The following is a 23,367-nucleotide window of genomic DNA, read 5'->3' as shown; positions in this document are numbered from 1 at the left end:
TTGTGAAGGGAGGGGAATGAATCTCTGCAGAGCGCTCCTGCAGCAGAAAGCACGTGGGCCGCGACTGTGTATTTTTGGAAGGCTTTACCCGACAAATGAGCCAAATAAAGCACCTGAGAGGCATGTGGTGTTGTTTGTCTCTGTAATTCATTTGTCACCCTAATACGAGAAAACGTCTCGATCCAAGAAGACGTCTTCCTCTTCCTGTTTTCATAAAAGCGTATGCAGTCTGAGGCTCGGATACAAATGTATGTTTCTGAGTCTAAATGTTTGTTTTCGTGCAGCAAAATGAGGTTGGTGGCAGCACCCCGAGGACATAGAAAGCTTTGCTTTCATTAATTAAGTGAGGAACATGAATGGGGTTTCAGGAAAAAAGAAGATGTGAAAGTACATTTTTAGAGGCTAGTGGGTTTAGCAAATTGGTGAAAGATAATTTGTTTGATTTGTCTGTTTGGTAACGAAGAAAAAGAGTCTATACGTGAGGGGTTACCGCGATAAGGACCAAGTTAAGGAAAAGCCTGATGTTCAAGCACCAGCTGTGGGTCAGCGCCAGTTAATGGCTTTCCTAATTACCCCTTCTCATTTTCACAAACACACAATTATCCCACAAACAAAAGCAGCCACAGTTCATTTACCTTCCCTAACAGGAGCAGCAGTGCCTGGCGAACGCGCAGCTTCTGGAACACAAAGAGGTCGTACACGGCCGACACAGCCAGCACAGTCACACCCTGCTCCTTCCACAACATGCTGGCAGCTGCACACCACAGGCTGCCCAGCATCCAGCCCCAGCATCTGGCAGCGGAGCCGCCGCCACACGTCCTCCTCTGAAAAGCCCTCCATTTGTCACCCCGTAATCCGCAGTGTCTCGCGTAGCAGAGGAGAGACAGCAGGAAAAACAAAGCGGCGCCGACGTCCGCCCTGCCGACCACGCCGGCGACCGCTTCGGTGTGCGCCGGGTGAGAGGCAAACAGGAGGCCGGCGAGGAGGCTCCACAAGCCCCTGCCGAGCAGCGAGTGGCTGAGCGCCGTGACCAGGGCCGTGACCAGGCCGTGCAGCACGACGTTCAGCAAGTGGTAGCCCCAGGGTCGCAGGCCGTGCAGGGTGTAGTTGAGGCGGAAGGAGAGGGTGCAGAGCGGGCGGAATGACTTGTGGCTGCCGCTGTGGGTGAGCAGCGTCCCCCAGAAATCGTCATACAGGATGTTGGTCCACGGCGTCTCTGGCAGAAGGTCCTGGTTCGTCTTGATGGCTCGACTGAGGAAGCAAAAGAAAAAGAACATTAAACGGGTCTGAAATTTTCGATATGATTACCCCCTCCAATCTGCTTAAAGTTTACATCATGAGATGCCAGCACCATTGGTCAGGTGGCTGAAAATATTTTTCCCTTGTAGGGAAGACAAATGTGATTAATTAGAAATATTTGCAGCTGCAATAAATATGGACAAAGGTATAACGCCCTAAAACAGATACTAAAATCTCTGTTTGCTCAACATTTGTGCTAAATTATGTCTTCTTGAGTCATCAAAAATAGCAATCAGTAGGTTTAATGTAGAATATGTCAGGTTATGGATTGCTATGGGTTTGATTCTAGTTTTGATTACTGTTCTTTGGTTGCCATAGTTTCATCGTTTGATTAGATCAGTCCTTTCTTAGTTACTCTACTTTAACTGTGTTCCTTATGTCTAGTTATTATTTGTTAATGTTATATTCATTGTTCCCATGTTTGTGTGCTTTCTGTGCCTTTTCTCTCTCTCTCTCTCTCCTCACACCTGCAGCCCATCCTCTAATCAGCCTGGTGGTATTAAACACACCCCCTGCTCTCACTCCTTGCTCGTTCCTCCTGCTGGTTCTCTCCCGCCCGGTTCCTGAGGTTTATGCTCTGCTCTGTGTTCCCTGTGGAGGGTTTTCTTCTTGTAAGTTTTTGTTCATCTTTTTTTTTTTGCTTCATCTTTCTGATCACCATAGCGGCTAAGAGGAATTAGGAAGCTACATGTCTTAAACCAGCTGCAAAATTTTGCAATTAATCAAAGAATGCGCTCCCACAGTGTGCCCACATGTTCCAGCATGAACACGGACAGGTGGTTTCACACCCACAGGCTTTGGGGGGGGGGATCCTCGTAATTAACGGATCATTACCGAACATTTGTGTACACTCGCAGCGCACGACAAATGAGGCTCACCGGGGGGTTGGAGGGAGGGGAGGTGGGTGGGTGAAAAGTGATGAATGGGAAGGCTGCGAGCTGTTTTGGCGAATCCTGTGCAGAACTGCGTTTGTTTGTCTTGGGCAGTCAGTTTATAGTCGCGTTCTGCACTCGATTGAGCTGGCTAAGGTAACTGAAAGTAAGAATCTATCCAAACGAAGTTTGTTTTAGACTGTTTAAGAAGTGGCTAATGCTTCCTGAGAACTGAGAACAAAAATACAGAGTAGAAGTACAAGCGGAGTGACTCGTAAAATTAAATGAACCCAAATTGAGGTTTTTATAACTTTACAATAATTGAGTCCCAACATTAAAGATGTGATTTTTTTTTTTGGGGGTGGGGGGGAACTTTGTCCGTTCAGGCACTCTGGCTCTTTCTGTGGGACTCTGAAACATTCCCAAGCTTCTGGCTCCATATCTTTCCCTGGAGTCCTGGGTGTGCCACAGTGCCTCCTCCCACTGGGACTTGCCAGACACCTCCCGTTTTAGAGCCTTTGGAATGCACCGTTACCAAAAGCCCAAACTTCCCCAGCTGTCTCATTTTTGATGTGGGGGACCAATGAATGAACTCTGAGCACCTCGGGACTGGAGGAACTTCTCCCTGCTGCCAGACCAAACCGCCCTCAACCGCCTGTCGAAGTCCTCCACCTCAGTCGGAGGCTCGTTTCCAGCCTAAAAACGGATTTGTAGCGCAGACCGGCTTCTCTGTTTAAACCTTGTGAACCGATCAATCCCCGCTGCCCCGGGGATGCATGCCTTGCAAAAGTTGCCCACAATCCTTGGCTCAAATTACAACCACAGAACTCTGTGTATTTTATTGGGATTTACAGATGAACGAAGTAATTCATCACTGTACGATGCAAGCAGCACGATGCATATACAGAGAAATCTGAACGCAGTCGTATTTAGACTTTGTCTTTGCTAGATGTGCAAAGCTACATGTCACTTTGCGCATCTAGCAACTAAAACCAGTGCCCGATCCTCTTTGCTCTAACCTTAAACGCAATCAGATTGGATGAATAACATCCTTGAACAGCTATTTTAAAGATGCGAAATGGACTTTCAGATGGATTTCGGTCTGGACTTTGAGGTTACATGTTGTCTTGCCTCAGTATTTACTTCCATCCATTCTGTCTTCCCACAAGAATAATGCTGCCACCACTCTGCTTCACAATGAGGTAAATTTTTTTTTACAATTTTTTGTAATAAATGGCCCACTTTTCACTTTAAAAAAATGAAGAAATACTCCCTTTTGGTGTCAGATAATATATTTAAACATAATGTGATAAACTATAAAAAAAAATAAAAAAAAAAGTTCTTGGAGCAGGAATGGTTTTTCAGAGCAATAACGCAGCTTACAAATTCTAGGAGTTTAACACCATCCGAGGGATAAAATACACAAAATTGTAGGGCAACAGTGAAAGGAGCACCAGAGCTCTTGATGCGATTGCCGATAAGCCAATTAGAAACAGCAGGAAGAGGAGATAAGGTACAATTAGGAACAATTTGCAACAGCACAATGCAACCCGATTGTTGATTTTCTTGTGTCTTTTTTTATTTTATTTTTCTTTTTATACCAGGCAACACATTTTGTTTTACTGACCAATCAAACTGCCCTCCAGGGTTTGATTATCATTTTGGATGGTTACTTTGTCTGTGCCTGTCACACCCCTAGATGGAAAAGCAGCCCAGAAAAGGGGGCCAGTCAGGGACTTCCTTTGTCTGGAGACTGTAAATAAGAGCCGAGTGCTGAAAAGAAATCGGACGGGGCAACACTGAGCTCTCAGCCAGGAAAGGCAGACAAATGAAACACTGATGTGAAAGTGAGAAAAAGGAAATACAAATAAAATAAAGATCCACACCAGCTAGAGAAGAGTCTGTTCCAAAGAAATAATTGCTTAATTAAATCCTCCAATTTTTTTTTTTTTTGCCTTTTTTCTTTTTCCCCTGCTCGCCTACAGCTCAGGAATCACGTGAGCCCTACTTCCCAGGATTGTTGCCGAGGAACTGTTCCGCTGCTGATATTCCAGAGAACTGACAAGCATTACATCATACAGTTTACAAAGTCTCTTCCTTTTCCTCGGTGAGCTATTATTTATATAAAGAAAAAACAATGTTTTACAGTGCGGAAAACGCTGTGAGAGTGGAAGGCCACGCATACGAGAACAGCGAAAGTTTTATTTGTGTTTTTGGACGACGTCTTGAACGTTTTTTTGGCGTCTCCTAACAAAACCAAAACATCCAGCCCGCCCTGGACCTTTCAAGGCAATAACTTGGCGCACTTTCGAACCAAAATACACCCGGGATTCACCCGTCACGCTGCTTCCCTTCTGTTGGGTGCCAGTAAATAATTTAAATATTCAAATCGGCACAGCGAGCTCTCATCTCCCTCCCTGCTCCTGCCCGGCACTGGAGGATGAAAAGAACTCATTAGCTGAGAGGCTTTCGGAGCGGGTTCGTGCATGTGCCCGTAAAGACTAAAGCAGTAAATGGTTACATGCGACGCATTCGTCTTTTGTGCGCACGGGCGTGCGCGACGACACGGCGTCCACTGATGGCTTCATTGTGGCACGTCGCTGCAGCGGGGCAGATAAAGAGGCCTCCTGTAGTGATTGCTCTTACAGAAGGGGGTCTTTTGTATTCAGCCGCCGTATGTGGGGCAGGCGGGCTGCAGGGGACTCCATTCACAATCCCTAAAGTACAGGACGTGTTTGGTCTTTTCAGCCCTCTCTTTCTCTCTCTCTCTGTTTTTTTAGATAGGGGAGGTAAAATTCTCCACTTTTTTTTCTTTAGGTTTAAAAAGGACAGATGGGGGATATTTGCAGATTTTTCTAGGTCCATTTCTGATACAGTTGCTGTTCACCAGTCCACTGCTGCAAGCAGGGAAGTAACCAATCTGTCTAAAGTGTTTGGGTATTTGTCTTTTCAGTATGCAAATGAGGCACTCCACTGGCTCCCAGGCAGTGATCTCACAACCAGTGATTTACATGTTCATGTGCCAAGGGCTGCCTCCACATAGCTGGCTTTTTTTTCTTCTTTCTTTAAATGGATTTCAGTGAGAGTATGATGGCTTTTTAAACTGAATGCGAATTTTTTTTTTTTAACTTTTCACGCAGTTGTTTTTTCTTTTAATCCCTAAAAATTACAAAAATAGAGCCAGTTTAAAAGGACATGTTCAAAAATGAAGAGAGTTTCTACAACAATTTTGCTTAAATTGGAACTTCTTGCATGCGAATCGTGTTGCATTTCCAAACAAAAACTGGACAACTGCATTTAAAGGAACAATAATAGTTGAATAAAAATAATCTCAACATCAGCCGATCCAAAGAGTGATGATCTGTTTTATTATTTCTGATATAAAAGCATCTTTATTTTATCAACTGAATCTCTTTTTATGCAGTAAAATAACCAGTTCACTGCCTTTTAGGACTTTGGCTCCATTGTCCTTTACCTTCATTATAATTCGTTACATTAACATAGACCTGTTTTTTTTTTTTTCCCTTTTTCTTCATAGTCCTGCTCCATCTTCTACTCCTCACTCTTCTGGATTTTGACGTCCAAAGCGGCATTTTCACATAAAAGCTCCCACAGAGATTAAAGACTTCAGAGGTCAGTGCTAAAAACACTCTTTGCAAAACACAACAGTGACCTTTCTCCTCCCCGTTGTCATAAACGTCAACATTTTTGCAACTTCTACGAAGGGGGAAACACAATCTCTGGTCCTGTAATAGACGTCCATCACTTCACATAATCAGGACAGACTGAGTGACGGTGTTTAGTAGCAGAGTTCCTCCTCCTGCTCCCCGAAGACGACAATGAGATGGATTAGTTCATCATCCTAAAACTGCACTGTTAATGGACACCGGCCAGAACATTGTCTCCTGGACAATCATCAGCTCTCTTCCTTTTCACTTCCCACCCATTATCCTCTATTACCTCCCACAATCACCTTCCTCGTATTTTAATTTTTTTTCAAATCCGACACGTCTGCCTCATTTAAAAATGTCATTTATTTATCTAAATCGTGCCTTAATGTTCATTTCTCTCCTTTTTGTCTTTCATTGTCGCGACCCAAATTGGAACTGCCTCGCTCCAAAGCCTTTTGCACCAGACCCCATTTGGCCAAGCTCTATTTAACCTCAATTTCCTTAATGAGCAAACTGAGCTCCAATTAAAGGCATGGCCATAACGCAGCAGCAGGCGGCTCGGTTCAGACAGTGACGGCGTTATACTGGCGCACCATCGGAAAGACTCACTACTGGTGCTTTTTGCAGAAATGTGCATAACTACACAAAACCTATATCCAGGCAGATGGAGGGAGGAATTAACAAAAAAATTTAAACTGTGAAATGGTTTTCGGAATATTTACAACACATTACAGTCAGAAGTTGGGGTTGCATCAAACTAAATAAGAGTTGTTGGCAATTCTTTTGCACTTATTATAGGTTAATGGAACATTTTATATGGATGAGATCTGTTTTCTCAGAAGAGTGAGATTCAGCTTTGCCGAAAATGTAATCCATTGTCTGTGTCAGGGGTCATTTTGTTCATTTAAAGAACAACAAGTTGCTTTAGAAGTCAAGTTCTTTTTAGGTTCCTAACTTCCTTCTCATTGGATGAATATGGATTAATGATTTCATGATTATCTGGATTCAGATTCCAGATCTGAAGGACAAGATCGGCGTAACGGGGGGGACGGGGAGCCGAATGGATGAGAAAGTGATCACACTGTTCCTAATTTTTCAACCATGAAGGGATGTCAAGGGTAAAAAAAAACAAAAAACAAAACATGTCATTTTCTAATAAAACCACACATACGGATAAAAAAAAAAAAGCCTTTGAATTTCAGCTGAGCGATCGCTCCTGCTCCTGCTGAGGTACCAGCTCTCATCCAAGAGTATCTTCCATCCATCACAGTTTAGTGGTGAACAATTATGCATGAAGCCATTACGCAGCTGGGTCAAACTGATTCATTCCCTGGCTGATTATCAGCGGTGATGATCCTGCCAGAGCGCGGCCGCGGCGCAGTGACAGCCAACGTAGAGACGTGAGATGTTCAGTGGAAGGAAGACACCAGAACCACAAGTGTTATGATTTCCAGTTCTCACCGTTCTCTCGTTGGCAACCAAGCTTTTCTTGCCCACTCAAAGCCCGTTTTCTTTGCCCCGTGAAGCAATTGTAACCCCGGCGCACAATAAACTTTCAGAAAAAAAAAATTCTTTACAATCAGTTCTTTCGTATCTGTTTGGTTTGTATATTGGCAGCAGGAAGTGATCATTAAGGGCGTGTTCAAACATCACACGCTACCATCACACACCCTCCCACCCCCGGCAGAAACAATACCCCGACCAGAAGTGGCACCGCTACTTTCCCACACTTGGTCCCACGCAAAGGCGGCGCGGGATGTGGAGGGAGAGGAGGAAAATGCGTAAATGTCTCGAGCGCATTCACAAAACTGACTCGCTGCCAGCTGCCTGCTTGTGAAAGATTTACGCCGAGCTTTGTCTACCCTCTCCTTTCTTGTGGCGTGTAGGATGAAGCTGAGCATTAGCTTGGCAGATTTTCTGCCTCGCTCAGACGGAACAACTCTTTCCATCGTATGAAATGTGTGCATGAGGATAAACTGCCGTTGGACAGATTTTCTACATTGCCGGGGACTTATGGCATGACAAAACGGGGGGGAGGAAAATCTGGAAATATTTTATTATGCTTCTATATATTATCTGGTATTGTAACATCTGAATGAGACATGGGGTAAAAATGATTTCATATTTACTGCTCTAAACCGTGCGCTTCCCTTTTATGGTTTTCTTCTGCAAAATTTCAAAAATTTATGTGTTTTCGGGATGAAAAGTGGCCCATTGTGCAGCTTCAGCAGGTTCCAGTGGGCGAACCAAAAGCAAGAGAGGCGAAGATGGAAAGAAAAGCTGAAGGACATGTTTTCTAAAACTTAAAACAGATGCAGCTAATACAGAACTCTGTCTGAAAATTCCCAAATTTTCCAGGCTTTTAAGAGCCTGGAATCTTGAACTAGAAATGTGGGCTTCTTTTTCTGTATTTCTAGATTTTAACAATGTAAGTTGCATGTTTCTTTTAAATTACACTTACGAAGCCTTGCTAAAACGTTTTCACATTTTGTTCCAAAAAAAGAAGAAAATCATTCGTTTTTAGTGGGATTTGATGTGGTAAATAATCAAAGTAGCATACAATTGTACAGAATTTGTATTTAGTCCTTTTTACTCTGATGCCCCTAAATAGATAAAATCCAGGCACACCTCCCAGCTGAACAGCAACTTGAAAACCAGATCACGAGTTACAATTTAACAGCTTAGAAAAAAGCTTATGGCCCAGTCAAAGTCCAGACCTACTTCCCAATCAACAATTTAGGATAATTACAGACATTATCCTCTTCACTCCAGTATATAATTGCTGCAATCAAACTGACAGACTTTGTAATAGTAACTCCTCATCACTGAAGGCCAGCTGCTCCAGCTTCATCACCATCAGGCCCCAACAGGTCAGCTCACAGCTGATGGAGATAAAGCCTCCTCCACGTCCCTGATTTGTCTGAATCAGAGTCTTTGGCGCGCATTTCATTCCGGGGGCTCTCGCCTTCAAAGGAGGAGAAACGGTCCGAGCTAAATGTCAGGAAGTTCGCTGCGTCTCTTTTGTTAGGTGGCAGACCTGCTTTCATGAAACCATTTCCTGATTGACAAAAGAAGTAAGCAGCTAACGGCTAAGAGCGCGAGTCCTCCAGCGCGGTTTGAGACGAATGAATACAACATTCCTGACCTCTGGCACATTTCTCGATGATGATCTGGTGAATTTCAAACGTGGAGCAATCATGAGAGCAGCTATTTTACACTAGAATGAAGAAAAAGCCCTCAGTAGTACAGCCATACAAAACGACGGATCATAAAAGAGCGGCAGAGCGAATTTGATTAACAAAATTGCTAGACCAGAGCCTGGCATTTTCAAACAAGCAGGTACCGAGACTCACACAGAGGAGAAAGCAAAGATATGTGGCCCATAAAAGAGCACGAAATAAAAAAAAATAAAAAATTGGATCACAATCTAAAAATTAATAATGCGAATAAGGGAAATAAATAACCTTGACTCTGACTTTGTGGTCCCATTCAACTATGATGATGACCTCATCCCATGATGCCCGAATAAAGCCCCATGCTTCAGTACTGAAAAATAAGCTTTCACAGTGGATTTCTTATATCATTCACCACAGTAACAAAGGGAATAGAACCACTGCTGACACCCAGAAGAGCTAGAAGTATGAATGTGCAAAATGGTAAACAATATTCTATTTATTACCAATAATCACACAGGAGAAAAGGGTGAATCAGTTAGAACTTCGCTATGCCAGAGTAAAGCCTGGACAGGTTTCCAGTCCAAACAAACATAAATGTGACTTTATTAATAATTTAGAAATGGCAGAATTCTGACTTTAAACTCTGTTTGTGGTGGTAATTTTTACATTTAGTAGATCAAAAGGCCACTAAGTAGAAGTGATGGATAAAAAAACAAACATCCTAACTCCATCAATTAATTTGTGTGAGCAGATTCTGGCACCATGGTAACAGACGGGTTACTATGAGGTTTCATTAAAAGGCTTTCAGGTTAAGTCCCTCCTGATGCACGCTTCCTACGAAGCAACCATATATCAAGGCATATATCAGGAAGGATTTATATTTCCTGTTACCCTTCGTCAACTCAACTCAATATCTTGATCATTTCCTTTGAACGCGCCGCATTTTAGTGGCAGTGGGAGTGCATGCTAAATTGACGAGAATCCGACCATCACTTCTATTCATCAGCGGAATAATTGCCATTTGCGCAACCGATTGATTGCTTCCACTTAATTGAGCGCACAAATTTTAAGGCGTTCTGGCAACAATGCCGTCCAGGTTAAAACAGGAAGCGTGGCCCGCCGCAGCATTTCCTGAGTGATGTTGTCAATAAAAGGCGTTGATGAATCTCCAGCCTTATAAATCAATTACTAATAAAGCAAATGGTTGCTGAACCTCAGGCGGTGGACTTAAAAGGACTTGGTGTGCATCTCAAGAGAATGAAACGTCCTGATAATTTAGTGTTTATACAATCACTTAAGGCAAGCTGAGAATATCGCTCACCTTCTATAAAGAAGTTGAATGTAATACGAAGGTAAAATAAGTAATCACAGTCACGTTTAAAAGTTGAGAACCGATACGTTTTACGGTTGAATTAAAAAGTCATGTTCACAATTCGACAAGAAGCAGTTTCATTTTTTCTTTTCTTACACAATCTTTGTCTTTCCAAGCCTTATCAGTGAACTGAGGCAGACTTCTACGCCCTCCATCCACCCACTCCTTCAGCGTGTTGCGCCAAAGACAAATGAGAGACCAATCAGTTCTCAATTTTCCATCCAGCGCGGGCTTGACAGTTAATTACGGTGTCTGACTGTAGACGTGTAATTATGGTGGCCTCCCAGAGTCGCCTGCAGACACGGTGATAAATGGGACGCGCGATTGAAAATTGACGGGGACAAAATTAATGAATTGTGGCTGTTTATAGGAGGAGGATGTATTTAAAATGGCAGCCAGGTTCTGATAAAAACGTGTTGCTTCTGATGGAATTCAGTCAGTGTTGCATCGTTTAATTTATGGTTTGTTTTCACCGTAATGTGCAAAAATAATCTACATTGTGATCATTTTTTAAAAATGTCAAACCAACGGCATTTCTTAAAAAAAAAAAAGCAGATGAAAAAGTTATACATACAGATTTGAGGATGTTAGACATTTAAAAATACCTAAATGTATCATGTAACACACAGAAATTAAGCTTAGATAATCTGAATATTCATGCAGTAGCAATGAAAAGCACTGCATTTCTCAGTGGCATTGCTATTTCACCACAATCCAACCTGTCACGTCCTCAAGCTCCAGGTACAACCCCTCCCCTCTTCCCTCCTTTAATTAATTCCACCTTCTGCTTCCACTGGCCTACTTCCAAAAAGCTGTGGGTGCTGGCACAGTGACCTATAAAGACGGGCTCCCCCAGGTCCCCAAACTCATCACCGTGAACCCACCACTACCCTCCGTCCTCACACGCGAGAATCAAAGTAGGAGCCCGAAAAGCGGCAGACATATTTCCAGCTTCCATATTTTTACATTTAAAAATACGGAACACCTGGACAAGGCAAAGCATCAACCAAAGAGTCTCCAGGGTGTCACGTACCTCCTTCGCTAACGATAGTCAAAAGCATGGCGGATCATGACGACATCCAGCTGAGATCTTTTTGCTTTGCCAAAGGAAAAATAAAATCTTTTTCATAAGGAATGTGACATACTGAACTGCAGTGTTCCCTTCACAATTCTTGCTTTGGCTGCAGTTAAGCTACAGTAGTCATAAATCATGCTGTCCGTAGTTCGGTAGAGGCAAATCCAATGTCGATTAAGGAGTCTATGTTTTCTGCTGAAGAAAGAATCTTGAAACTTTTGTCCTTTCCAAACAAACCAAGAACCGCATCTCTCGTTCTACTGAAACAACTCGGACGGTGCTGCTAAATAAAAAAAAAAAAAAGAAGCTATTTTGGGAATGTAGAGAATCTACATCTGCGGACTGAATGCCACACTCTTGGGTATCGATGCTTTTCTGCGTTTTTCTGCGTTTTTTCTGCGGTCTGATTCATATGCAGCATTTGTAATGCCTGAGAAAGCCACGCTAACGTCCTCAAAGGAACTGTATCCAATCCAGAATAGGCCCTCTTTTCTTTGCCGTGACCAGTTGTCACATTCCAGCATTAGCCGCAAAGAAGCGGCAGCTAAAGAGGGGTGCCGTGGAGGGCAACTCAAACTGAATCTGTCTTCTTTTCAAACACCAGCGCCAATTATCTGGGATCTTTTAAGATTTTGATCTGTGATCTGTTGAACACGGCTTGTTACAACACAACCATTTGCTTTCATGAAACTTTAACATTGAGACTAATGGAACTCGCCCAACCCCTGTCCAATTGACCCTTAACTTTTAGACAGAGAGAATGTTGACCACCACTTGGAAGTGTATCAACATCATTCAGTTGTAGAAGAACCTAAATAGCAAACTTTATTATGAACCTGACTACAGACTTAATTTATTACATGCTATAAACCGGTAACAACCAGTGGAATAAAAATAGAAAGCTATTCAGTGGAATAGTGATTAAACTATCAGCAGGAATTCAAAAATACAGAGACTAGTTGAAGTGCATCAGGGGACTTCAGTATAAAACCATAAAATGGCCCATAAAGTACAATCAACCCCCCTCTTTGCGATGGACTGGGAGAATACACAGACATGACGTAATGGAGCAACATCTTGACATCTGTATGGAGAATTGAGTTCCACATCCTTTTTTTTTTTGCTTGTTTTGTTTGCCAGCGAACTGGTGATAGGAGCAGAGTTTTCAACAGAATCTGAAGACTGATGTCTGGTTTTAGTTTAAGTTAAAACTCCATGACTTAGCTGACTGTTGGAGATGCTGCACGCAAATGCTGCTTTCAGATGACTTGAATGGAAAGGCAAATAAGAGAAGAAAAGTTAGTGTCTCTCTTCAATTAATTGCGATTAATCACTTTTTTTTTTTTGGTGAAGCTTTGTTGAATGTCAATAGCCATTCCAAAGCTTAATGAATGTAAGACTATGAACAAATTGCTTAAATATAACTTGTTTTATGGGACCATAAACTCTGCCCTCTACCAGAAAATCTTGAAGGAGTGTGTTTAGAGTGGCTGACATCATTGGAAGCAATTCAGGTAATAATCATTTAACCATTTGGAAGCAGACTGCATACGGTAGGGCTGTAGTGATACAATAATCTCACAATACGATACGATACACAATATTCTGCTCACAATATAATATATATTGCGATATTCAGCAAACTATACAATTCAATACACTTTTGCAATTTTCTGAAAGATTTTAGAGCAACAGAGTGATTTTGGTGACATTTTGTGACTGATTAAAAGCACCAACTACACAATGCCTGGCTCTGGTTGGACATGGACACAGACTTAGTTGACAGCTGGACAAAATGAATCAAAGAAGTGGTGAGAAAACATGTTTCTTTTAATTGAAACAGTACAAACTGTAGCTTACATGCATTAGTAAAGTAAATAAAGTGCACCAAGTACCCTGCTCTGAATAGTTTGATGCATTTTTAACCTTGACACTTAACATCTGAAGGAATCACTCTAAGCCTGATGACCTAATCACTCTCCCGGCAAAGCAAGCAGTGAGTGAGCAAGGTGACAGTTGGATATTACGATACTTGCGGATGAATATCGATTTTTTTTTTCTAGGAAAGAAAATATCGGTATATATCGCAAAATTGATATTACACAGCCCTAGCATACGGGGTATTGAATTTTCACCCTGTAAATTTTACACTCTTCACCTCCAATGCTTGTAACTTGAAGTGTTTCACAAAGTACTGAAATATTTCAAATATGTGACAGCAGCTGATACTTAAACTTTGTTTTATTTCTGCTTGTCACACAAAAATGTTTTTTTTTTTAAATTCAAATTAAGAAACAATGCAATGGCAGCTCAAAACTGGTCAACTCGCATCTTTCCACGTTACTGTTTCTTTAAACATGCAAAAGCTAGAAATACTCTCTCAGATGGTATGTCGAGGCTTTGGAAAATGTGCTCGTTTTAACAAAAACGAGAAAGATCGGTTTGTTATTTCAGAAAACATTCTCTGATGTGACCGACGAATTATGTTAACCGAGGGACTCGACTGGAAACCACTGACGTTAAGGTGTTTGGATCTAGCTGACACTCATTTACCAACCGTCACCAACTCCAAATAAATTTCTAGAAGCATCTGGATGATCTTGCACACCAGCAAACCTGCTGGAGAGATCATTTCAACACTTTGCTCTCGTTTCAGACAAATATGAGAGGGAGAGAGATTTTCCATCTTTTCTGTCTGTAATACAGATGCGGTTTGTTTTTTGTACTGATGATGCTAAATTGGCATCGGCAGCCACCTCAGTAATGGATTGACGGGCTGTGGTCTCGCGGTAATGAGCCAGCCTTGGGGGTATTGGGGGGTTGGGGGGGGTACATCTGCAAATCACTATCGTTTGATGAAATGCACACAGTGTTGTGGATCAGCCGGTTCGGTCACACTCTGCGGTGACCTCTAAATTAGCTGATCTATACAGCAGAGATGGGAATCTACAGCAGCATAGCTTCTTCCTATTTTCCTTCAGCTAACAGGAGAGAATGATTGAGTGACTTCAACAGTAAGTGCCTTTTTTTTTATTTTTATTTTTTTTTATTTTACCATTGGGCGCCAATAGTAGTACTGGGAGAAAGTGAACGAACAAAAGACAAGTTTTTACCAAGTACTTTTGGTCTAGTTTCTAGAACATGAAATGAGACAAAACTGACTTGATTTCTGTCCCCCAGAGTGAAAGACTTTTCAGTAAGATACAGGGGCTTGTTTTAAGTAGATAATTCCTTAGTATTGATGAAATATACTTGTTCCATTGGCAGATTATTTCACTTGCAACAAGACATTTTTCCCATGTTATTAAGTTAATTTATCTGCCAATGGAACAAGTACTTTTTCACCAATTGTAAGACATTATTTACTTAAAACAAGCCTCTCTCTTGCTAAAAAGTTGCATTTAAGTTGTTTTATTTCAAGTGTATTAAGATATTTGCACTAGAAACCAGTCCAAAATTACTTGGTAAGATTTTGTTTTTGCAGTGTAGCAAATGAGAACACATGACCAAACCATATACCTTTTATGTAGTTCCATAGATAAAACATGATTTATTTATTTTTTTTACATTTTGTCCAGCAACAACCACAACCTTTAATGCAAAAGTAGAAATGTTATGTGGGGTAATTAATTTCTCCAGCACAACATTTGAAATCAAAAGCTTCCAACAGATGATGGGCATGTTTTGATATATATACGACCTTTGACCTTTTTAAATCCTGCAAGCAAGTGGGTATTTGACAAAGACAATTAAACTCTGACTGCAGAGCGCCAGAGCAATCACTCCCCTGCCACTTCATCTAAGGACCCCAACACTACACCTGTACCTTTGAGGTAAAGAAAGGAAAAAAAGCAGGGCTGTCATTCGATCTCCCCGGAGACTTAAATCCCTCCAGCCTCACACCATATCTTTCCTTCTCCACCTCCAGCGTTTTTATGAGGTGTGAATCACAAACTGATTTCCCCAAACCACACACACAGTAGGCGCCCTCCAGCTGGCTCAGTTTTGACCCAGAATTCTTTATGCATATTAGAGTATTTTACAAGCCGGAGTTTAGCCACGTATGAAGAGTGAACGGGCTTCAGAGGCACTCAGTCAGGGTTTACAGCCAAAGTTGCCAAGGTAGTGAATCTTTGTAGGGTTTTTTTTTTTTCGCACTTAAAAATTAGAATCCCACGCTGGGAGGAACGAGAGTTTCGGCGCATCTCGAAAGGCATTAAGATTTGAACTCATTTCATGATAGGTGTGTTTGGAAATATTTACGCTCTCGTGAGCAAAACGCTCACGTCTCTTGTTAAATGCGCGAGGCGTATTGCGGGGAAAAGTTCCCTCTTCGGCTAATGATGACGGCTCAAAAATATTTGTCTCAAACTTTTATGTGCGGGCCGTGTTTGTGCCAACACCCAAAGCAGCCAAAGCGTTTAACTGCAAGTCTTATTTTTCAAATCTTCTAATGGGGTATAATGATAAGCCTTATTTTCAAGACAATGATGAATGCAGTGGTTAGCACTGACACCTCCGAGTAAGGCGGATTTCAATCTTGGCCGAGGCCTTTTTTGTAAGCGGAGTGTGTGTGTGTGTGTGTGTGCGTGCGTGTGTCATTCTTCATGTCTCTGTGATTTACTGCTGTAGAACGAAGTATGGTTTGAACAATTTTCCTGTTGGGGATCAGTCGAAGGTCCAAGACATTTGGTCCAAAAAGACATTCTCATGATACCTTAAACTACCCCAGTCTCTCCTCATGCCAGATCTGCGTGAAAATGCCCTTCAGAGAAATCTGAATAGCGTCAACTTTTGATGAAAACTTGCGTGATGTAATCTGAGCATTTCTCCAAAAATATGCGGAGTGTAAGTTTTGTTTTCTGTATCAGTTGAGGAAAAGCTGGTAATGGAATGATCTCAGATTCTTTCTGAGACAAAAAGTGTTTGTTGCCCTCAATCTTCCGTGCATACAGCGTGTTGATGCACTAAATAAAAAGTTTTTACACCCCATGAGCTTTTTAGCGTTTTGTTAAATCATGACCGAACTCGTCAGTGTATTTTGTACAGATTAAATAGCATAAGTGGAAGGAAAATGATTGTGCATTATGTTGAAGTATTTTACCAAAAAGAAATAAATACATCTAAAAAGTGTGGAGTGCATTTGTTTTCAGACACTTTTTCCTGATACACCTGATTGAAATGTAGTGAAACAAGTTCAGAGGTCACCTTTCTACCTGTGTATAATTTGTTTCAATATTAGTACAACTGCACTACGTTTTGTCAGCTAAATCTCATTAAAATACATATAATTTTGTGGTTGTAATGTGCCAAATGTAAAAAAATGCAGTGCTCTCAATTTCATCTTTCTGCAAACGCTTCACCATAGTGCTCGACTCTCTTATGACCGTTAAAAGACACCCGAGTACGACTCACGTCAGACGTTCTCATGCAGCAATCGCATCGCCCTACTGAAACGTTCCACCAAATCCCCCCCCAAAAAAACCCGATCCAGCACAACTCATTTATCAGGTCGACCGCAATATTGAAGGCCGAGAATGATCCATCCACCTGATGGTTTAAACTGCCAACCACTGACAGCCTCAACAGGGGGAAAAGGCTGTCAGCGGTCAGCACATATGAAAAAAAAACACACTTCCACATCCAAGAACGGATCGCGTTCACATTCTCACAGGCTGGCTGCTGATTGTCAGAACTCACTTCTCGCACTCACGACTGATGCTGTGCGGTGAAACATGAACGCTTTGTCAAGTGTGACATGCTTGAGTTTATGTTGTGGCAGCTGTTCCCGGCTAAAGAGGAGGGGGAAAAAAAATCCACTGCAGTCACTGAAAGATGATACTCTACGGTTATTGATTACAAAAGATCAAAAAGGGGTAACTTCTCACGACTCGTCTGATCCTCAGCTTGGGTTTGGTTTTCTATTACGCCTCAACTGCTGTAAGCTGCTTCAGGTCCACCCATCCAGTTTATAAAGAGAAAGTGAATGCCAGATGCTAAGTGTAATCCAATGCCACAAAAAGCATCTTTGCTTGCAATGCTACTTTTAGTGCACTGTGGTGGAAACTGTACTCTAATCCCCTTTACACAATTAAAGCTCTCGGTTACAGAAGAGCATGACAAACAAGTTGGCCAGATTCGAAACTTGGGTCCGACTGAAATGACAGCACTTTATCTGGAGTTTGGAAAGTTTCATCCACCCGGAAAAAAAAAAAACCCCCGACGTGATATATGTAAGCCCGTGGAATGTGCATGTCGCAGGCAGCTGGAAAATTGTGTAAGTGCTGCCGTCTGTGGTTACCGATGTTTAGGAATACACACACGGTTTGTATACAACGGGGGTCATGAGATTGAGGTTTGGTGGCTGTGTTTTTTGGCAGCTGAGCAGGGCGACTGCGGCCGGCAGAGCACTAGGGCCAGCCAGGGGTGAGCAACACCCTTAACTAGCTTCATGTGTCACTAAGATCCAAGGGGACAAAGAGTGGCAACCTAAAAATAAACAAACCCAATCTTTCTGTCTAAGTAGGAGAACACTCTGACAAATATCAACGGATGAAAAACAACAACTACTTATTATTTAAGATCATCTTGCATCTCGTAAAGCTACTCATTTGGAAAAGATAATGTCTGAAAGATCTGGAGATGTTCCAAATTTAGACACTCAAGTTGTCAAAAAGTCAAGATCACTTGTTTTTCATTATTTGGTCAAGGAAAACCCTCAGCAACAAGAATGAGGTGTAGTAAAGGATGTCAAATTGATAATCCCAATATATATTTCTTGCTTTTAAAAAAAGCAAGAAAAAAAAAAAAACATTGTTGATTGGAAAAATACTTGAAAGATCTTGAAACGTACACACAGATTCCTGTTAAAAGTTAGTGAAGCTAATCGTAAATGTGAAATTCTAAAGACAATTTAAAATGTCAACTCAAAGTTATTTTGTATTTGCTATTTTTTTTTTTAATTTAGTAACAGTAAAGCGACTGCTCTTTTATAATCTCACAGCAAAAAGGTAGAGTGGAATATTCGGCTGAATCAGCAATCATCAACCCATCTTAATGCAATCTATCTTAAATCTCTCAACGCATTTTAAAACAGCTTTTTTTTTTTAAAATAAAGGATCTCCAACTGCAGGAAAGAAAAATGTCTTCAATGTTCTAAAGTTACATATTGAAGTTGGCATACATTGTAAAGGGAGTTTTAAATTATGACAATGTTCCAAAAACATTGAGTAAAATAACCTCCTTGAACATGCCTCATTACTTCCTGTTTAACACGAACAAGTCTCGCAAGACTTAATTTTGCCAAAGGACATTTTGTCTGCTATTATAACACAAAGCCCCAACAGCAGACAAAGATGTGTTTGCTCTTGTTCTCGGCGACACCGTTATTCTTTCCTAACATACTGAGCTGAGATGCTATGCAAAGGAATTCTAATGCTCCCAATAGATGCACAGTGGGTCTTAAATCCTCCTTTTAGAGGATGAAAGCAAGTCCCAAAGCCACATTGTCAGAGGAATTGAGCACAAAGCTTGTGTTGGTTGAATCTGCTTGTAATCAAGGCGAGATCCTTTGTTCCTGCCTTTCTATTGTTTCAGTGATGGTCTAATCCCTCCACCCCAAATCTAAAGAGACTCATACTACAAACACAAGACAGCACTAGCAACATTTTTTATTTTATTTTATAACCACGAATTAAAACCACATGTCTATGTTTAAATACGGCGAAAACAGCACAAAAGATGGTGACACTCCACCAGAAAATCTTTTACTACTCCCGTGCCACGCTTTTTTATGCCACGCTTTCTTTGTGTGGACACGCAATCCTTTATGTATGTAAATCTGCTTAAAAGACTCTCGCTAAAAAAAAAAAACCATCCTTAAATTGTAATTCATAAATAGCTTTTTCATCGACGTTCCGCCCCGCACAGTTCACTTAAGTTTTCTCGTCGGGCGATCTTAAAGAGGTAAGGGAGAAAAGTCCTCTTGACATGCTGTCTCGCCTTAATTTTACAACACGCATAATTCTGTCAAAGCAATTGAGCTCACCCTTTTTATTAACTTACTTTATCTCTCAATATTTATCTGCTCCTAACAAATAGCGCACTCAAATAGCCTCAGCGCAACTGGGACGCAACTGGGGGTTTAGATAATTGTTCCACTGGAGGCAATGGGATTCCAGGCAGCCTTCATAGGTAAGGCTGAAACTGATCACAGTGATTGGCTGTCTGTATCTTATTGTAAAATTCTGGCCAGCTAAGGAGCCATCAACAGCCATTTTATATATGTAATTCAATTTACTCATTTGTCAACAATTTGAAAAAAAAAAAAGTCATCTCAATGGCACTTTCCAAGACAAACTAACAACTTGCATGGATGTATGTAATTAAAGAAATCCACTTCAGTCTAGTAAATATACACCATTAAAGAATAAACCTTAAAAAAGACATAAGGGGCATTGAGAACAGATGTGGCAATGGACGTACTCTCTACTCAACGATGACTCACTCAACGGTACTTACTTGAACTTTGACCACAAAAATTTCTATGTTTACTGGTTTTGCAACCTGTAAACATACGTTATTCATCAAGTGCTCCCAATCAGGCCAAAAGCAGATAGCTGATGTTGAAACAGAGAGCTTTCGTTACCCATTGTCTAAAAGTTGCATCATCCCTCCATCCGCCCGTAGATTAATCGGTTATTTCCATTTGGACCCTTTGGTCTCATGAATCTACTTGTTTTGGTTTCATTTTCAAACCTGACCACTGCGGACGCTCGAGCCCTGAGTTCACGATGAACTTTTGAAAATATACTTTAAGTAATTAAAAAGGATCGAGAACTCTGAAATTTCCCTCTTTAGAAAACTATGGAATTTTGTCAGGAAAAGTGTTTTGGAATCCTGTGACCCATAATTTATAACCAATAGCAATGAGGCGTAATAAGTAGGCTTGATGGCATGCAACCCATAAAAGAAACGTTCCTTTTAGAGACTTATTAGAGACTTATTAGAGACATGACTTGGGCTTGGAACAAAAACAAACTTATGAACATCTCGTTACTGAGCATATAGCCATATATTGAGCATAGATTTATCCGAGAGGTGAAATGAAGGTTGCACTAAGGACAAAAGCGGGAGGCAAGAGAAGCAGGCTTTTCTTGGATATTCGCCTGTGTTTTTTGGTAGAACGCACAGCAATGATGTTGAACTTTGTAAATCTTCCAGAGGTCTAAGCAGTGTGTGCACAATTAAGACACAAACGCAAACCATTAGTGTGCCAAGTCGATGAACTATGGTTTCAATTGCAGTGAAAGGTCTTTTCTTTTTTTTTTTTTTTGATTACATCTTGATTGACCTCAAACGCCAAATTGGAGAAAGAGCAGATGGCTGGAACCCGCAATCTGTGTTATCCTCCATCTTGATTTGGGCACTTGTATAAAGTCGCTCATCTCTGAGTACTGTGTCGTTTGTGTGTGGCATATTTAATTTAATCAGCCTTCTTTGATCTGAGAGTTAAAACAGTTTTGCTCCTCTGAGACCGAGATTTAAGATACGTTTATTGACCCCCCCTGGGGAGCCGTAATGTATGTCTGAGGCAGGCAGGCGACTGTGGACTCTGATGTTGCCGAGGTCACAGATGTTTCTGGAGACACGGCTTTGAATGCGGAGAGCCATTTACAGGATCCATTTCATTTTACAGCGCTATCTTCTCTTTCTTTTCCTTTATGTTGAGTCCTGTTAGTAACGCTTTGGTTTTCTAAGCAGAGCCATGCATTTATTAGTCGAAATGTGCATTTCATAAAAGCAGTAGTGTTGTGTGCCTTAAATATCGCTGATTTTCCGTATGTTATGAAGATTTTAACGTCACAGATCAAATACTCCTTTAAATAAACCACAACCTTCAAGTCAACAATGAGCAAAACGCAGCTGCCTGTTCCTTGGGCTGAACTCAAGAAAAGCCTATCAGTAAACCAGCAGACCATGTCTTCATTTCTTCCCACAGATCAAAAACAGCCTGACTCGAGTCCTCCCTTAGCTTCAGTAAAACTTAGTCATTTCACACGCAAAGGCTTTTCATTGGGATTACGGCTGGCCAAGGCAGCTCTTGGCCAAGCCCACCGCAATGCCAAGGAAAAACACTTGACATGATTGAGTAAGCAGAAACCAGCCAGAACATTCCCGCAGCTCTGACCGCCTGGATAAAGACTTATCTCCTTCACCATCTTGTCCAGAGGGATGTGCCTTGTAAAAAGGATTTGACTATATCAGTTAAAGTGCGGATAAGATCATATGAGCTTCCTGCAAGGGACTGATGTGGGGAATAAAACAGGATATCTACAATCAAGTAAGTCAGTTTGGACGGCTCTTGAACAGGATGATTAGTTGGACTCTCTTCCATTTCAATCTGTCTCTCGCCTTAACCTTTTGCTCATAACTCTCCTAAGATTCCCGAGGGAAGAGACGGGGAGCACAGAAGTCTTGACCCCACGAGAGGACGACGCTTGATGAACGACCGCGGAAGGTCAGACCTCTGATTGGTATTCAGCCTCCTCCGTCTGAGAGTGCTGAACCAAAACACCCATGTCTGTCCCCCAGAGTGCAAATTACAATGCTGACTTTGATAGATACTCAGTGTTGGCGGATTCTGAACTTTCCCTGAGAGGGTATAACGAGAGTGCAGTCTAAAGTGGGCGGAGGGACGCCCCAGGTAATCTGTCACCCACTGCGCCTCTGACAGACTCGGAGTTGGGTGGACGATGCTGATGGATGAATAACCTTTGGGCGTTTTTACTGGAATTAACGATGAGGTGTGAAGTAACTAAAGACGGCGTACGGAATCCTCGACTATACCATCATCCCTCTTTCTTCCTCTTCGGACTCCACTAACTTACAGTGGGGTCACAGACAGTTCTCAGCAGCAGAGAGTGGAGCAGTTTGACCTTTAAAGGGTGTCTCAAGACATTGGCCAGAGAGCTTCCTGTGACTGAAGAGCGCAAGAATACGGGGGGGAAAAGGGGCATCATTTTCACTGCCTGTACCCTTGGATATTAGTAATTTCACATTTAATAATAGAGGGACAATTATGATCAGAAGAGTAATCCGCCTTCCAGGTAAGCATATAAAACCTTCCCAAATGGTTCTTTGACAGGGATATTGTGAAAGACTGATAGCTTCCCAACCACAGGACAGCACTGAAGGAAACTGGCAACACTAATCATTATAATTTTTTTTTTCTTAGTTTTTCACCAAAAGACCATAAAAGCATAAATATCTTTTCATCGGGGCAATTTGATTTCTCAAGGGCATCTCAAGACATCAGACTCGATGATTCCTTACCACCCCAACTTTGGTAATCTGTGCTACAAAGCTTGTACGACTTATCCATGACGTCTTCTGTAACTCTTTTCAGATTTTTCTTCTGTTTTACTTTAAAAGGCTTTGTGCAACCACATGCATAAGACGATACAGCAGTACATCATGAGCTGAATGGGCACCTTGACTGGTGTTTAGCCATGCAGCATGCCTATAATGTATCAAATTGGACGATGAAATATTCCCTTTCTACTTCACCCTTTGTTTCGGAGAGTTCCTTGAAACCAATGCTATGGGCCTCAAATTTAATACAGACTAACAGGTGCCATGGCAGAGACGATCAGCGTTGGTCAATTTACCGCTCAGTATTGTTAGGCCTGACATCAGTATATCCAGGTGATATGATCTGCTTATGATAAAGTTATTTAAATAAGAGAACACCCATTATAAGAAGAGATCAGCAATGTATTACGCTGACTTCTTAGCTTTCTTAAATTTTAGGGCAGTAAGCAGAACCTCTTTAACCTTGACACATTTTCAGTCACGCCTTAATATTTGAGCTGTCAAAGTCTGCTTTGCCTTGGAGGGGGAA

The 23,367-nt window shown here is 41.6% G+C and overlaps 1 protein-coding gene across 3 annotated transcripts in view; it reads right to left on the bottom strand.

Annotated features, from left to right (window-relative positions):
* Positions 1-23,367, bottom strand: part of tmtc2a (transmembrane O-mannosyltransferase targeting cadherins 2a) — a 50,206-nt gene that overhangs the window by 25,659 nt on the left and 1,180 nt on the right. For all 3 annotated transcript variants that reach the window (XR_001776200.2, XR_014086013.1, XM_008400628.3), the window contains exon 2: positions 636-1,251. Coding sequence is in view for 1 of the 3 variants with exons in the window: in XM_008400628.3 (XP_008398850.1) it covers positions 636-1,251 (616 nt within the window). In the remaining 2 variants the exon portion in view is untranslated. The remainder of the gene's footprint in view (positions 1-635; positions 1,252-23,367) is intronic.

Source organism: Poecilia reticulata, chromosome 23 (genome assembly GCF_904066995.2).
Source record: "Poecilia reticulata chromosome 23, P_reticulata-male-v2, whole genome shotgun sequence".
Classification (NCBI taxonomy): domain Eukaryota; kingdom Metazoa; phylum Chordata; class Actinopteri; order Cyprinodontiformes; family Poeciliidae; genus Poecilia; species Poecilia reticulata.
This window is presented reverse-complemented; position numbering and strand designations above follow the sequence as displayed.